Source organism: Leptonychotes weddellii, chromosome 11, assembly GCF_054177405.1.
Source record: "Leptonychotes weddellii isolate Sample4059 chromosome 11, ASM5417740v2, whole genome shotgun sequence".
Lineage (NCBI taxonomy): Eukaryota > Metazoa > Chordata > Mammalia > Carnivora > Phocidae > Leptonychotes > Leptonychotes weddellii.
In genome coordinates, this window is record NC_138379.1 from 77,394,309 (window position 1) to 77,411,280 (window position 16,972).

A 16,972-nucleotide genomic window follows, 5' to 3' on the forward strand; every position below is an offset into this window, starting at 1 on the left:
CCCTCCCACCCCACCCCCCACTCCAGCAACCCTCAGTTTGTTTCCTACAATTAAGAATTCCTCATATCAGTGAGATCATATGATACATGTCTTTCTCTGTTTGACTTATTTCACTCAACATAATACCCTCCAGTTCCATCCACGTCGTCCTGCAACAGCTCTTATATAAATGTACTAGTTGTCTTTATTGTTGTGACCATTGGCATTGGGGTGCCCATTGTTGCCATTTTATCTCTTATGGTTTCATTATTTCCAGCATTTTCCGTATTAGTTCCACTGAAGGCAGGTCCAAAGCCTTTAGTACTTGCAGCTCTCACATAATTGCTGTTTCTCTCTTCTTTGGGTCAGGAGTTTTACGTACCTTAAACCACCTTCTATTTTGCCCCTTGACCACGGGAAAGTGTCTTCCTTGTTCTACACTAATGTTGTACCAATATTCAACCCATTAATCTATAGTCTGAGGAATAAGGATATCAAATTTGCCCTGAGGAAAGCCTTGAGCAGAATTACCATCTCTTGAAAAAATATTAGAAATTGAGATAAGAGATCCAAGGAATTTTTTTATTATAGTGTTATTACTATTATTTATTGTTATTGTTACTTTTTTCAACAAGGTATCCAAGCTCCAGTGCTTTCTTTATATACTATATGGCAGAGGAAATTTTAACTTTCTTTCCCAAATGGATTGTTCTTCCTTATCCAAATCCCCCAATTCTTTCTTTTTTATTTTATGAAAAATAATTGCTATAATTATAGAGTATTCAACATTGAATGGGGCTTAGGAATCGTTTGATCTAGTGCCTTTATATAATACATCACACTTTGCAGAGTCAGAACATTCGTATGCTTCCCAAGAACATAAAACTACCTGGTGCCAGAGCTGGGACTGAAATCCTTGCTTGAATCCTAATCCAGTTTGTTTTCCCCTATGCCATGTTTTCTTGCCTCATTTCTTTCTTGGAAGATTTCATTTCACATGTTGGTTGACCTAGCACATTTAAGTTATGAATATATTCACAGTAATTTCATGCACTTTTCACAGGATAATTTTAATATATCACATTTTGCAAGAGAGTAGGAGGTGAAAAATTTTGTTGAGTTGGTCTTGGCAAGATGACAAGATCAGTGTTTGATGAATTTTGTAGTGTGTAAGTGGAAAGTATGTTAGATTTCAGAGAGGCAAGTATGGTGTCCACTGACTTGGTGGGTGGAGCCCTACAGACATAGTTTAGTGAATTAGAACTTCCAGAGGAGAGAAATTTAATTTTATGGGGTGTAAAGACATGTGGTGGAGATGTCATATGTTATTTCAAGACTAACAGAGAAAGGATTTGGAGTCTTATTGCAAGGGTTACCTTGGCTGTGGTCCAAGATAATTGGGAGCTACACTATCCAATATGGCAGTCCCTAGCTGTGTATGGCACTGAGTATTAAAACTGAGACACACTATAAGTGTGGAATGTAATTGTAAAATACACACTGGATCTTTGAAGGATTAATATGAAAAATAATATAAGATATCTCATTGACAGCTTTTTATGTTGATTACACACATAAATAACATTTGGATATATTACATTAAATAAAATTTATTATTAAAATGAATTTATCTGTTTAGTTTTTTCATGTGTCTACTAGAAGGTTGAGAATTACATATGTGGCTTGCATTATATTTTTACTAAATGACACTGGTGTGGAGGATGTAACAGAGCACCAGGTAGTTGTGGGGACATATTTGGTTATCAGGGCAGCACCAAGGTTCTGCTTATTAGTAGAGGCAAGTGCTACTGAATTTTCAGGCATTGCAGATAGCCATCATATTCTAATAATGGGGCACATGGGGAAGGTATGGTGATCTCAGGATAAGTTCATAAATCTACAGTATTTTGTAATGGGAAATAAAGCATTATATAAAAAAACTCAAAATAACAATTTTTTTTTTTTGGTGTAAAGTCACCATTGGTGGTAAAATTTCTTTGGGAAGAAAGATAAGTGAACTGCTGGGGAACTATTTTGACTTTTGAACTTTTCTCTAGGAAAGTTCTCTTCTAGTGGGAAATAAGGAAAGTTTGGATAAGTGTTTAATTTTGCCTTTTGATTATGGTCAATGTTGCTGCAATGAAAATAAGAAACACATGGGGGAAGATTGTACTTTAGATGGGACTGAATAGATACCTGAATTTAGGGGACCTAGAATTTAGGCGTGGGTTGGTGTATTGGGTATATATATTGGGTATGCAGTACAATGTAGGTAATGAAAGAAAAACAGAAAACCTCCTTTAAAATTTTTTGTAGCCTAAATTTCATACAGCAAAGTGTGCAAATCTTAAGTATATAGCTCATTGAATTTTTGCATATGTATATGTAACCACAGCCTAGATAACAATGTAAAACATTTACATCCACTTTAGAAGGCTCCTTTTGCTCCTTTCCAGTAAATACTATCTGCCCTCATCCCCCCCACCAACCCCTTCCCCCACCTCGAGGTATCCACTATTCTGACTTTCATTATCATAGGTTAATTTTGCCTATATTTGAACTTCACATAAACATGTACTCTGTTGTTTCTGACTTCTTTTCCTAAACATAAAGCCTGTGATAATTATCTATAGTATTGCATATGTGGATATATTATTTTTTTATTGTTGTGTGTTATTCTGTTATGAGACTATATAATTATTTAGTCTATTAATGAACAGATAGTTTAAGTTTTAGCCCTATGGTTAATAAAGATTCTATAAATATTTTTTAACATGCATTTTGATTGAAGTATGCAAAAGTTTCTTTTGGATATATACTTAGAAGTGGATTTGCTGGATAATAGAGTAGGCATATGTTTAGCTTTTATAAATACTGCCAAAGTGTTTTCAAAAATATTTGAGTCAGTTTGCACAGCTATCAACAATGTCCAAGAGTTCCAATTGCTCCACATCCTTATTGACACTTAGTATTTGTATTTTATCCATTCTGGTGTGTGTAAGCAAAATGTCTTTTGTTTTAATTTTTATTTTCCTGATGTTGAGCACCCATTAATGTGTGTATTGGCTGTTTCAACATCTTCTTCCATGAAGTAATTATTCAAGTCTTTTGACCATTTGAAAAATAGGGTTGTTAGCTGCTTTTCCTATTCATTTGAAGGAATTAAAAATTCTACCTGTAAGTACATATATGTGTAAGTGTATGTATATGTATGTGTATTATGTATATGGGCATGTATGTGTAATATATATCAGTAACATATACATATATAATGCATAACCAGATCTTTATCTCAATCTATCTCTCTCTATATCTATCTTCTCCCAAACTATGCCTTGCTTATTATTAATGATATCTTTCGATGGCAGATGTTCTTAATTTTGATGAAGTTTTGCCTTTTATGGTTAGTGCTGTGTCCTATTTAAGAGCTCTCTTACTGTTCTTCTTGAGGTCAGAAGAACAGCAATGTGAAAGGGTATGAGTGAGAAAGAAAACATAACAAACCCATTGCAGCTTTGGCTCTGTCAACATTTTGGGTTTCCTGATCTTCTGGCTTCACCCCATGCTTATATTACCCCTTCCTCCATTTGGTTGATGCACAGAGCACTTGAAGCCTGAAGGTGCCAGAATTATAAGTATTTTCAATTCAATAGACATATATTTGTTTATTTATCTATTTTCATTTTTAAAAAAGAGTTTAAGAAGATATAATTGACATACAATTAACTACAATGTTTAAAGTGTTAATTTTGATAAATTTTGATATATGTATATACTCATGAAGCCACCACCACAATCTTGTCTCTCCCTCCCGCCTTCTTCCATTCCTTTACTGCTTTTGAGGTAACCACTAATTTGCTTTCTGTCACTCTTCTGTTTTCATTCTCAAGATTTTTATATAAATAGAATGGTACAGTATGTAATCATTTTTGTCTGCTATCTATTACTCAGTATAAGTATTTTGAGATTCTTCCATCTTGTTACATCTATGATAATTACTTTTTATTACTGAGTAGTATTCCATTGTATGGATATACTACCATATGTTTGTCCATTCACCTGTTGATGGGCATTTGGATTGCTGTCAGTTTATGGCTATTGCAAACAAATCTATTATAAACATTCATGTACAAGTCGTTGTATGGACATATCCTTTCATTTCTCTTGGGTAATAAATAGAAGTGGAATGGTTAAGTCACATGATAGGTATATATTTAACTTTTTAAGAAAGTGCCAGACTATTTTCCAAAGTGGTTGTACCATTTTACACTTTCACCAGTATTGTTTAAGATTTTTAGCTCCCCACATCCTCACTAACACTTGGTATGGCCCACTTTTTAACTGAAGACATTTAAATAGGTATATAGTGGTATCTCATTGTGGTTTTAATCTGCATTTCCCTAATAAATAATGATGCTGAGTATCTTTTCATGTGATCATTTGTCATCCATACATTTTTTTTGTGAAGTGTTTATCCAACCTATTTGCCCATTTTATTTTTATTTATTTATTTAAAGATTTTATTTATTTATTTGATGGAGAGAGACAGCCAGAGAGAGAACACAAGCAGGGTAAGTGGGAGAGAGAGAAGCAGGCTTCCCGCCGAGCAGGGAGCCCGAGGCGGGGTTCGATCCCAGGATCCTGGGATCATGACCTGAGCCGAAGGCAGACGCTTAATGACTGAGCCACCCAGGCGCCCCTATTTGCCCATTTTAAAGTAGGTTAACCACATGCAGAAGAATGAGACTGGACCACTTTCTTACACTATACACAAAAATAAATTCAAAATGGATGAAAGACCCAAATGTGAGACAGGAATCCATCAAAATCCCAGAGGAGAACACACGCAGCAAACTCTTTGACCTTAGCCGCAGCAACTTCTTGCTAGACACATCTCCAGAGGCAAGAGAAACAAAAGCAAAAATGAACCATTGGGACTTCATCAGTAATAAAAAGCTTTTGCACAGCAACGGAAATAACAAAACTAAAAGGCAACCTATGGAATGGGAGAAGATCTTTCCAAATGATATATTAGATAAAGGGCTAATATCCAAAATATAAAGAACTTACTAAACTCAACACCCAAAAAACAAATAATTCAGTCAAGAAATGGGCAGAAGAGATGAACAGACATTTCTCCAAAGAAGATATACAAATGGCTAACAGACACATGAAAAAATGCTCCATATCACGTGGCATCAGGGAAATACAAATCAAAAACCACAGTGAGATATCACCTCACACTGGTCAGAATGGCTAAAATTAACAAGTCAGGAAACAACAGATGTTGGCAAGGATATGGAGAAAGGGGAACATTCTTACGTTGTTGGTGGGAATGCAAACTGGTAAAGCCACTATGGAAAACAGTATGGAAGTTCCTCAAAAAGTTAAAAATAGAACTACCCTATGACCTAGGAATTGCACTATTAGGTATTTATCCAAAGGATATAAACATAGTGATTAGAAAGGGCACCTGCACCCCAATGTTTATAACTGCACCCCAATGTTTATAGCGGCAATGTCCATAATAGCCAAACTGTGGAAAGACCCGAGATGTCCATCGACAGATGAATGGATAAAGAAGATGTGGTAGCTGGGCGCCTGGGTGGCTCAGTTGGTTAAGCAACTGCCTTCGGCTCAGGTCATGATCCCAGGGTCCTGGGATCGAGTCCCACATCGGGCTCCCGGCTCGGCAGGAAGCCTGCTTCTCCCTCTCCCACTCCCCCTGCTTGTGTTCCTGCTCTCGCTGTCTCTGTCTCTGTCAAATAAATAAATAAAATCTTTAAAAAAAAAAAAAAAAGAAGATGTGGTAGCTATATACAATGGAATATTACTCAGCCATCAAAAAGAATGAAATCTTGCATTTGCAATGATGTGTTTGGAACTAGAAGGTATTATGCTAAGCCAAATAAGCCAGTCAGAGAATGACAAATAATATAATTTCACTCGTTTGTGGAATTTAAGAAACAAAACAGATGAACATAGGGGAAGGGAAGGAAAAATAAAATAAGATAGAAACAGCAGGGGAGGCAAATCATAAGAGACCCTTAACTATAGGAAACAAGCTGAGGGTTACTGGAGGGGAGGTGGGTGGGGGGATGGGACAATTGGGTGATGGGCATTAAGGAGGAGGGCACTTGATGTAATGAGCACTGGGTGTTATATGCAACTGATGAATCACTAAACTCTACCTCTGAAACTAATAATACACTATATGTTAACTTAATTGAATTTAAATAAAAATTTTTAAAAAGTAGGTTATTTCTTATTCCTGAGATCTCAAGGGTCTTTATATATATATATATATATGTTTATATATATTCTGAATTCAAGTCGTTTACTGAATATGAATTTTTAGATAGTCCATGGCTTATCTTTTCATTCAATTAACAGAGATCTTAATTTTCAGAAGTCCAACTCATCACTTTTTTTCTTTTATGAACTGTAGCTTTGTTGTTGTATCCAAGAACTTGTTGCTTAAAAAAGATCACAAGGATTTTCTCCTATATTTTGGAAGTTTTATAGGTTTTTACATTTGCGTGTATAATCCATATTGAGTTAATTTTTGTATACAGTTGAGATATGGACCAAAGTGGCTTTCTGGTGTGTGTGTGTGTTTGTTTACACATAGCTGTCCAGTGACTGTTCTTTTACCTTTGTTAAAAATCACTTGTTTCTGTTATTTTTTGTTCCCTTTGTCTACTTGTTTATCTTTTTTTTTTTTTACTTGTCTATCTTGATGCCGATACCACAGAGTTTAGTTTACTGTTCTTGAAATCAGTCAGTATAAATCCTTTAACTTCATTCACCTTTTGCAAAAGAGTTTTGGCTATTTTAGGTCCTTTGAGTTTCCATATGAATTTTAGGGTCAGCTTGTAAATTCCTACAAAACAACCTGCTGAGATTTTGACTGGGATTATATTGAATCTGTGAATCTTTTTGGAAGAATTAACATTTGTTTTTCCCCTCAGCAATAAATGGGAATGCTTACTTTCTTTTGTCTCTCTAACATAGTATATTCACAGAAATTTTAATTTTTTAACCTAGGAACAGTTTTTAAGTATAGTTATAATTAGCATTTCTCTAATAATGAGAAACACTAGTGATATTTTCATATATTTAATGGCTGTTGGTATTACATCACACCTTTTCCTCACTTTTCTGCTGGATTTTGATCTCAATTTTTAAGAGGACTACATATTAGGCATATTAGCTTTTCATTTGAGGTATAAGTTGCATATATTTTCCCCTGCACTTTGTCATTTGTTTTTTGACTTTCCTTATGATATAAAATTTAAAAATTAATGTTATTAATCTTTTATTGTTTCTGGTATTTTAGTCATACTTAGAAATGTCTTCTATCATCTAAGGTTATAAAGAAATTCACTCTTTTTTTCCGAAATGTTTGTATGATTTTGTTTTTTTTACACTTGGATGTCTGATCTTTTTACAAATTGTACCAGTATATGGTGTGAGGAATGGATCCAAATTTATCTTTTTCCATATGGCTATCCAGTTGTTCTATCACCATTTATAAAAAAAAGTCTATCTTTTCCCTGCTGAGTTGAGCTGTTGCCTTCACTATATACTGTTTCATAGGCACTTGAGCTATTTCTGTTTTCTGTTCTGTTCTGTTCTGTTCTATTTGTCTGCCAGTCTATTCATAAGCCAATACCACACTGCTTTAATTATAGGAGCTTCATAATGTTTTCATATCTTGAAGATAACTTCCCACATATTGTTATTCTTTTTTTAGGGTTTTCCTGGTTATTCATTTTTAACCATAATGTTTATAACTAATCTATCTAGCTTAAAAAAAAACAAACAAACCCAAAACCAAACCTCATGGCATGTTTACTGATTGCATCCTAAGCTTCTTATAAGCAAACTTAGGGAGAATTGACATCTTTGAATCTTCAGACTTCCATCTCAAGGTAGTATGGTATGTCTTCCTAGTTTAGTATCTTTTAGGAGCGTTTCATAATTTTCCTCATCTATGTTTTGCACATTTCTTATTAGATTTATGGTTGGGAATTTTATTGTATTTTATTTTTGCTACTGTAATGAGGGTTCTATCTTTCATTATATCTTCTGATTATTATTTGCATATATTAATTCTATTGAATTCTATTTTAATTTTATACTTTGTAATATAATTGTTATTTTTTATGGAAGTTTTCCCATGGACTCTTCTAGGTTTTGCAAAATGTAACAAAATTTTCTATAAATAGAGATGATTTTACCTGTTTTCTTCTGATTATAATGCCTCTTATCCCTTTACCACTTATAACTGCATTTTCTAATACCTTTAATACAATGTTAAGTAATAGTGAGGACTGTAGGCATCTCAGCTTTACTTCTGGTTCTAATTAGGAATGCCTCTAGAGTTTTCAAATTAAATTACTGGTGTTTTATATATTTATTTCACATATTTTATCATCTTAAAGAAGCATTCATCATGGAGCACCTGGCTGGCTCAGTTGGTAGAGCATGCAACTCTTGATCTCAAGGTTGGTAAGTTCAAGCCCCACATTGGGTGTAAAGCTTACTTAAAAAAAAAAAAGAAAGTATCCATTATTCCTTGATTCAGATAAGTATTTTAAAAATTTTATTTATTTATTTATTTATTTATTTATTTATTTAATGGGGGTGGGGAGGAGCAGAGGGGAAGGGAGAGGGAGGGGGAAAGAATTTCAAGTGGACTCCAAGCTGAATGTGGAGTCCAACATGAAATTCAATCTCAGGATCCTGAGATCATGGCCTGAGCCAAACAGAGAGTCAGAGGCTGAACCGACTTAGCCAGCCAGGTACCCAGATTCAAATAAGTATTTTAAAAGCATGAATGGATATTGAATTTTGTCATCCTCTTTTCATCTTCAGGATTTTATTTCTTCAAAATTTCATCTTAGATCTTTAATCTCTCCACCTCTACAGACTCTTCTACTTCTTTTTATCTTATTTTTTTAAGTAGGCTGCATGGCCATCATGGAGCCCAATGTGGGGCTTGAACTCACGACCCTGAGATCAAGACCTGAGCTGAGATCAAAAGTCGGACACTTAACTGACTGAGCCACCCAGGTGTCCCCAGACTCTTCTATTTCTAAGCATATCCAAGCCTGCTTAAAGTTTATTTAAAAATTTCCTTTGATCCTCCTTTTCTCTTCCCCCTTTTCTGTCCACAATTAGGAAGAGTAACCAGTGTTTTTTCTCCACATTCACAGTCTCAATGCTAATTTTTGGTATGTTATATATGCAATTTCTTGCCCATGTCTCTTTTTGTACCCCAGTGTCAGAGTGTAACACCCTGTTCAGATACATGTATATTGCAAAATCTGACTTTTCCATGTCAATGAGGACTTCATGTACAATTTTCAGGGCATCCTTGAACCCTGAGTTCAACTCCTGTTTATGTGCCTTGATTACTGTCCTGAAATTTAAGTGTGAGACTACCAGGAGGAAGGAGTCACTCTGTCTGACTTGAATTTGAAGGTGTTATGTCCATTCCAATTTTTCAGTGGGTAGAAAGTTTTAGTTATGCAAGATGAATAACAGAGATCTGTTGTACAAAACAGCACCTCTAGTTAACTATACTGTATTGTACACTTACAAACTTATAACGAGGGTACATCTCATGTTAAGTAACCTTACCACACACACACACACACACGCATGCACACACACAAAACTAAGAGACAGAAACAAGGAACATAACATAATAAACCCCACTATATTCCATGTCATTCTTATGAGAAAATATGCAGCATTTTTTAAGAAAGTAAATTGTAGAAAAAATTGCACCATCATTTAATTAACACCATGTTTTAGAGGAAACTTTTTACAGCAATGGGTATAATTGAGTTTCTATATTCTTTTACAAATGCACAAATTATGGAATTATGGAATAATTATTGAATAAAAGTATGAATCATTCATATAGTGAACTTCTGCCTTAGCCAAAATAATAGAGAACATGTACTGATTCTTGGCCTCCAAAAATGAGGTATCTTTAGAAAAATGTCACCATGGTTATGTGTTATTCTTCCCTGCTGTTTCCGCATGGCACATTACTGCTTCCATAGAACCAATAGTAATACAGCAGTTACTTCTTTCTCTCCATGCACAGGTTTAAAGACCTTTTGGGGAAGCTTCCATTTTATTTGATAACACAGAGTCTTTGGTAGCTTTGAAGATTTCTAGATAATTTTACTGAAAAAGGTAATGTGATGAGGGTTAAGAGGTTCTTCTTTCCTACCTTCAGAGATGACTTCTCTGAAAAGCACAGCTGTGGGAAATGTCTCAACAGCAACTACTTTTTTTGTTTGTTTCACAAATGGACAAGAACTCATCCTACATTCTTCTCTTTATTCTTAGAGTGTGGTCATTGTAACAGGGCTGGATTCTCTCCTCAACATCCTCATGAACTTGCCTTCTTAGACCTCTCCTACTCCTTTGTCATTTCACTTAAAATGATAATGAACTTTATACCATGGAAGAACACCATCACTAATTTGAAATGCAAATTCCACTCTTCTCTTTTGCTTTTTCTGCTGTTTAGTGATTGCTACTTTGTTGTTAGTTACTGTTTTAATACTTATGGCCTGGGGTCACTATGGGATCTGTGTCCCTCTGGTCTGTTCTCTGCTGATACTTGGTTTGTACTGAGAATAGATATTGGTGGTGTCATGGCCTTCCCAGTGGTAATGGTCAGTCTTTCTGTGACCACAACACCACCAAATTGCATGTGCTGCACACCTCACCGAACTCCTTTTTATCAGCACCTGTTTTATAAGCTGATAGATTTTATTTTTTATTTATTTTTTTTATAAGCTGATAGATTTTATAGTTAAGCATTATGACTGACCATCTTTACCTCTTACATACTCATCCTTTCCATCATCCTCAATTTCCTCTCTCCTGAGGCAGATACAAAAGCTGTTTCTTTTTCCTTGGATCAAGGAAATCTTTGTATCAAAGGCCACCTCTTGGGACCAGAAGCTATAGCAGTGATTCTCAAATTGAAGCATGTACCTGAATCACTTGGAGGGCTTGCTGAAATGCAGATTCCAGGCCACACCCACAGAATTTCTGATTGAGTAGGTCTCGGGTAGGACTCAAGAAATTTCATTCCTAAGAAGTTCCCAGGTGATGCTGCTACTGCTACTCTAGGAACCAACCACTGAGAATCACTGGGCTACACCATTATCTTCTATAGCAAAGTAGCCATGCTGAACCATTTACTTAGTTCCTAGTTTTCTGACATGAAAACTCTGAGATTTTTCCTTTGAGTTGGAGACATACTGATATATCAAGTGCATCTCATTTCCAATTTTTTTCATAGTACATTTTCAATTTTAAACATTTTCCTTCTAAAAAGTGATGGTTTTTAATTTTTCCTCAAATATTTTTTTCCTACCCCTTTCCTTTGTGTGCAATCTTCTCCCATACTCTTCATTTGCTTTCCTTCTCCTCCATCTTGGTTTGGGTTTCTCCTAAGACCCTGAGATGAAGATGCATGTGGAAGTGATTTGTTAGGAAGCGTTCCCAGGTAAATCCAATTGAGAATGCAGAAGTGAGACAGAGAAAGACTGAGAAAATGTGTGACATCAAGCAAACTCTGATAATGGGCAACTCTGGCTCAAGCCTACATGGAGTCTTTGAAGACATTGTGTGACATGCCTCAGAATCATTCTGAGCAGGGCCAGGCATCTGGAATATTTATATCCCAAAACATATCATTCATGGGCTCAGGGGTACTCCAAGGATGTAACTTTCCTGGCACCCTGGGCTCTCCTGTGCAAGGGAAGCAGGCTCTGTCATCCTGAGTGTTGCTCTCAGGCAAATAAAAGCAGGTGCTAGCTGTTGGGAGTTTGTGAAGGCATACTTAAAGCTGGCATGCATCAAAATGAGAACAGGATCTGAGAGGATGTGGGTGAAGCACTAACAAGTATTTGGTACACCTCCCAACTGGCAGAGGTATTTCTGTGTTATTGGTGTGACATTAAGGAGGGAAAAGTTGCATCTGAATTGGCCATTTGTCATTTCTCTCTTGAGTTTTCTTCCTTTGGGAAATATTTTCTGCTCTTGATATGTGATCATGAACAAAATCCATAACAGAGTATATCTCTCTTTATCTTTATACTCTATGTGAGTGAAATTTTGGTTTTGCTCATTGTGAATAAATTATTCCCTCTTATAATGGAAGGGAAGACGTCTGTTTGGCTGTTAGTGGCATCCTAACTTCTGCCCATTTTCTTCCCAGATATTTAGAGCTGGAGCCACTGATTCCTTCCCACTTATCCTGGTATTATTCTAATTCTGACAAAAACTGGCAGTTCTTCAATAGCCCTCAACCTCCTGGAGGATACTGGCAACTCCTTGCTGCTCCCACTGAAACCAAATGAAGAGGATATTGGGAACTCCTTACTCTCCTGTCTAGTGTCCCTGAAGATGCTTTGGAAGCAGACATTCCAACATTCCATTATTTCTGAGTGTTTGGGCCTCATTTGTAGGGCTGCATATCTGCCTATGCTGGATATTTTCATTTTGCTCCTGTGTGTCCATTCTCTATGCTTATCCATCCTGCTCTCTCCCTAGGTGTCTGACATATACAGACTGCATTAGCAGACTTTCTTGCTCTCTCTTATTTGCAAGCAGTGTGGGAAAATAAGAGTGAGGACAGGGTATTTATCCCTCTGGCCTCCTTTCTGTGGGAGTGCTGTGGGCTGCATCCATTCACCAAGAGTCACAGTGAGGTCAAGTGGCCCTTCCTACACAGTTCACTCTCTTTGTGACTAATTCAGACCTAAAAATGGTTACAAGGCCTCATTTTTAGTCCTGGGATGCTGCACAGTCTTTTCTGATTTTCCTATATCCTATGCATACTTTGGAAATAGTCCCTGTTGTCTCTACATAACCACATTGCATGGGTTTATACCTCCCTTGACATCTTGTGCACCTAGAGGGTCTAGCTGGTGGGCTATAGAATCAGTTTTTTTTAAAACCTCATCTGGTCATCTCTGATCCACTCTATCCACCCACAGGACAGAGTCACAAATGAAAGCCAAAGCAGTTAACATATCTCTCTGCCTCTCCTTCTTCACACGAATAATGACAAGTTGAGTGTCCTGTCTCTTCTCTGAATTTAGGAATGTCATTTCACATAGGAAGTGCTGATGAATTATTCCAGAGCAGTGTCTACCCTTTCTCTTCTTAAAGTTACATATGGTTTGGAAAAACAACCTCCTGAAATAGCTCCCATTTTGTTTATTTACCTAAAGTATGCACAGAATAACCTGGGTCCAGGGAAACAGCTGGGCTGAAGGGGAAACAGTCTTTGAGAAGTTGTAGTCTTCACATTTTCTAGTGGCTTTTTTGAGATGATTTGAAAAATAAATATTTCAACAGTGAAACAGTTCTGAGCTATATTTGTGGAACTTGAGAAGCAATAATTTAACATATAACTATGCGCATATGTGAGATATGTAATTATATGTTTATTCACAAGAGAAAACCTGGTTTGAGCAATTGATTCCTCCTCTCTGTAAATGGCCAGTTTTCTCTGGCCAAAAACAGATGATACCTCTAAAATGGGTACCTATCTTTCCATGCTCTAGGAGAGTAGAGAATGGAAGAATCCTTTTCTTTTAACCATATTCCTGCTCTTCTCTTCCATAAGGAAGAGGAGTGGACTCATTACAGCTGGAACGAGGAGACTGAACTGGGAATGACTGGCCAGTCCCTGTAGGCCTCCCTTTTTAGAACTGGCCTGTCCTCTGGACCAATACTTGTCTCCTTTTCTATGTGTTTCATCCCCCTTGGTAGGGAAGGCCTGATGTACATTTCCTCTGTGCCTGGGTTCATCAGACCTTTTTGGGGAATGCAGTGAGGGAAGGAGAGAATCCCATTGTGACTGTGGAGCCAAGCTATATCCTCCAGTTAACTTTATCAGTGTTAAAGCTGATCTTTTGATCTTTTTTTTTTTTTTTGTGAGGCTCCTGTGTTTCATGTCTCAATTAGTTCTCTACTGAAAGAGCACAGAGTAAGATGAGGGATTATCATCTTTAACAATGCAACAATCTCCTTTGCATACACTCAGTGTAACATCACTTGCCTTTGCCCACATATGCAAGGCTTTACTGGGCTTCCAGATTTTTGCTTTTCTGAGTTGGTCTGCCTGCAATGCCCTCCTCCACTCTCTGCTGTTAACCTACTTATTATTCATGACTAATTGGAATATATTTCTAGTATGTCATAAACCTAATAAAACATTTTCCTAGTAACAATACAACAGTAACACATAATGGGGCATGATTTCTGAATGGAAATTTAAAGTAAAATAAATTAAAGATATGGCTATTAATCTGTTATAAAAGCAAAAAGATACCATATACTAAAACATATAATTACTTTACATCAAAAACCAATTCTCTAATTTTAAAAGATGGGCAATGAACTACTTCCTGAACTGATTACCTAAGGAAACTCAATAGGCAATTAAGTGCAATAAGAGGGTCCATGAGAAATAGATATCTATGAGTAGATGATTAAAAATGAACCTCATGGATCTAGGAGAAAAGATGGCGGGGGAGTAGGGGACCCTATTCCAACTGGTCCCTGGAATTGAGCTGGATATCTACCAGACCACTCTGAACACCCACAAAATCAGCCTGAGATGTAAGAAGATAGATCTGGATCTCTACAAACAGAATATCGCAGACGGTTGGTTTTGAGGTACGAAGTGGGGAGCCATGATTCCACAGGCAGATATCGGAGGATAAATGGCAGTGGGAGGGAGCCTGGTCGTGGGGATCCTACACCGCAGGTGAGCGATGGCCTCACGCACTGGGGACGGGGCACAGACTCACAGACCGGTAGTGGCGGGGAAAGGACTTTAGGGCAGCCCCTGGGATGGAAACCCGGAGCTTGGGGGTCGCGTGTGTGAACTGGGAGCGTTTAGTGGTTTTAGAAGCACAAAGGACAGAGACAAGCCCCGACCAGGAGGCAGGACTGGGGGTGCTGCGGAGGGGAGCACAACCCAGGACGCTGCAGTTTATAGCAGCACAGACAGAAACGGAGACTGTGGCCTGGAGAGCTCACTGAAGAACAGACTGTGATCTCTCTGCTCTGAGGCAGAGGGTTGGAAATGGTCTCCTCTGCTCTGACTCTTGGAAGAGATGCGGAAAGCCCCCAGGGAAAGCTGCCAGAGAACAAAAGCCCCAAACAACTGGTTCCCACTGAGCCCATCCCCACCATGGGGGGCAGGGCAACTCTGCCCAAACAGGATTGCCTGAGTAACAGTTTGGCAGGCGCCTCCCCCAGAAGACAGGCTGGGAGAACAAGAAGCCAGCAACCCTAAGGTTCCTAGGAAACAGGTGCATCTTGCTTGGGTTCTGGTCAATAACTTGGACTCTATACATTCCCTCAACCACCCATCAACAGAATGACTAGGAGGAGGAACCCCCAAAATAGAAAAGACTCAGAAATTATGACTTATGCAGCAGATTTACAAATGGATGCAGATATAACCAAGATGTTGGAGATGGAATTCAGGCTAGCAATTGTGAAGACAATAGCTAGAATGGAGAAATCAATTAATGGCAACATAGAGTCTCTAAGGGAAGAAATGAAAGCTGAATTGGCAAAACTTAAAAATGCTATCAATGAGATCCAATCCAATCTAGATAATCTAACAGCTAGGGTAAGTGAGGCAGAAGAACGAATCAGTGACCTGGAAGACAATTTAATAGATGAAAAGGGAAAAGAGGAGGCCAGGGAAAAACAACTCAGAATCCATGAAAATAGAATGAGAGAAATAAGTGACACCATGAAGCATTCCAATGTCAGAATTATTGAAATCCCGGAGGGAGTGGAGAGAGAGCGCAGATATATTTGAGCAAACTGTAGCTGAGAACTTCCCTAATCTGGGGAATGAAACAAACATTCATGTCCTAGAGGCAGAAAGGATCCCTCCCAAGATCAAGGAAAACAGGCCAACACCCCGGCACGTAGTAGTAAAACTCGCAAATCTTAGAACCAAGGAAACCATCTTAAGGGCAGTTAAGGGGAAGAGATTCCTTACGTACAGAGGGAGGAACATCAGAATAACGTCAGGCCTATCCACAGAGACCTGGCAAGCCAGAAAGGCCTGGCAAGACATACTCAGGGTACTAAATGAGAAGAACAAGCAGCCAAGAATACTTTATCCAGCAAGGCTGTCATTTAGAATGGATGAAGAGATGCAGAGCTTCCAAGACCGCAGAAACTGAAAGAATATGTGACCACTAAGTCGTCCCTGCAAGATATATTAAGGGGGGTTCTATAAAAGGAGAAAGACCCCAAGAGTGATATACAGAAATTTACAGGGACAATCTATAAAAACAACGTCTTCACAGGCAACATGATGACAATTCCTATCTTTCAATAATCACTCTCAACTTCACTGGCCTAACTGCTCCCATAAAATGGCACAGGGTTGCAGATTGGATAAAAAGACAGGACCCATCCATATGCTGCCTACAAGAGACTCATTTTGAACCTAAAGATACATCCAGACTGAAAGTGAAGGGATGGAGATCCATCTTCCATGCCAGCGGACCTCAAAAGAAAACTGGGGTAGCAATTCTTATTTCAGGCAAATTAGATTTTAAACTAAAGTCTGTAGTTAGAGACACAGAAGGACAGTATATCATTCTTAAAGGGTCTATCCAACAAGAAGATCTAACAATTGTAAATATCTATGCCCCCAACATGGGAGCAGCCATCTACATAAGCCAACTGTTAGCAAAAATAAAGAGTCATATTGATAACAATACGTTAATTGTAGGAGACCTCAATACTCCACTCTCAGCAATGGACAGATCATCTAAGCAGAAAATCAACAAGGAAACAAGAGCTTTGAATGATACACTGGAACAGATGGACCTCATAGATATTTACAGAACATTCCACCCTAAAACAACAGAATACTCCTTCTTCTCGAGCACACATGGAACTT

At 37.6% G+C, this 16,972-nt stretch overlaps 1 protein-coding gene across 2 annotated transcripts in view; it reads left to right on the top strand.

Moving 5' to 3' along the window:
• Window positions 1-16,972, top strand: part of SIAE (sialic acid acetylesterase) — a 127,356-nt gene that overhangs the window by 99,389 nt on the left and 10,995 nt on the right. Inside the window, exon 10 of one of the 2 annotated variants that reach the window (XM_081799226.1) lies at window positions 12,239-12,619. The exons of the other annotated variant lie outside the window; for it this stretch is intronic. Within the exon in view, the coding sequence (XP_081655352.1) occupies window positions 12,239-12,292 (54 nt within the window). The 3' untranslated portion in view covers window positions 12,293-12,619. Of the gene's footprint in view, window positions 1-12,238; window positions 12,620-16,972 lie in introns of those variants that run through there. 2 annotated transcript variants of the gene reach the window in all.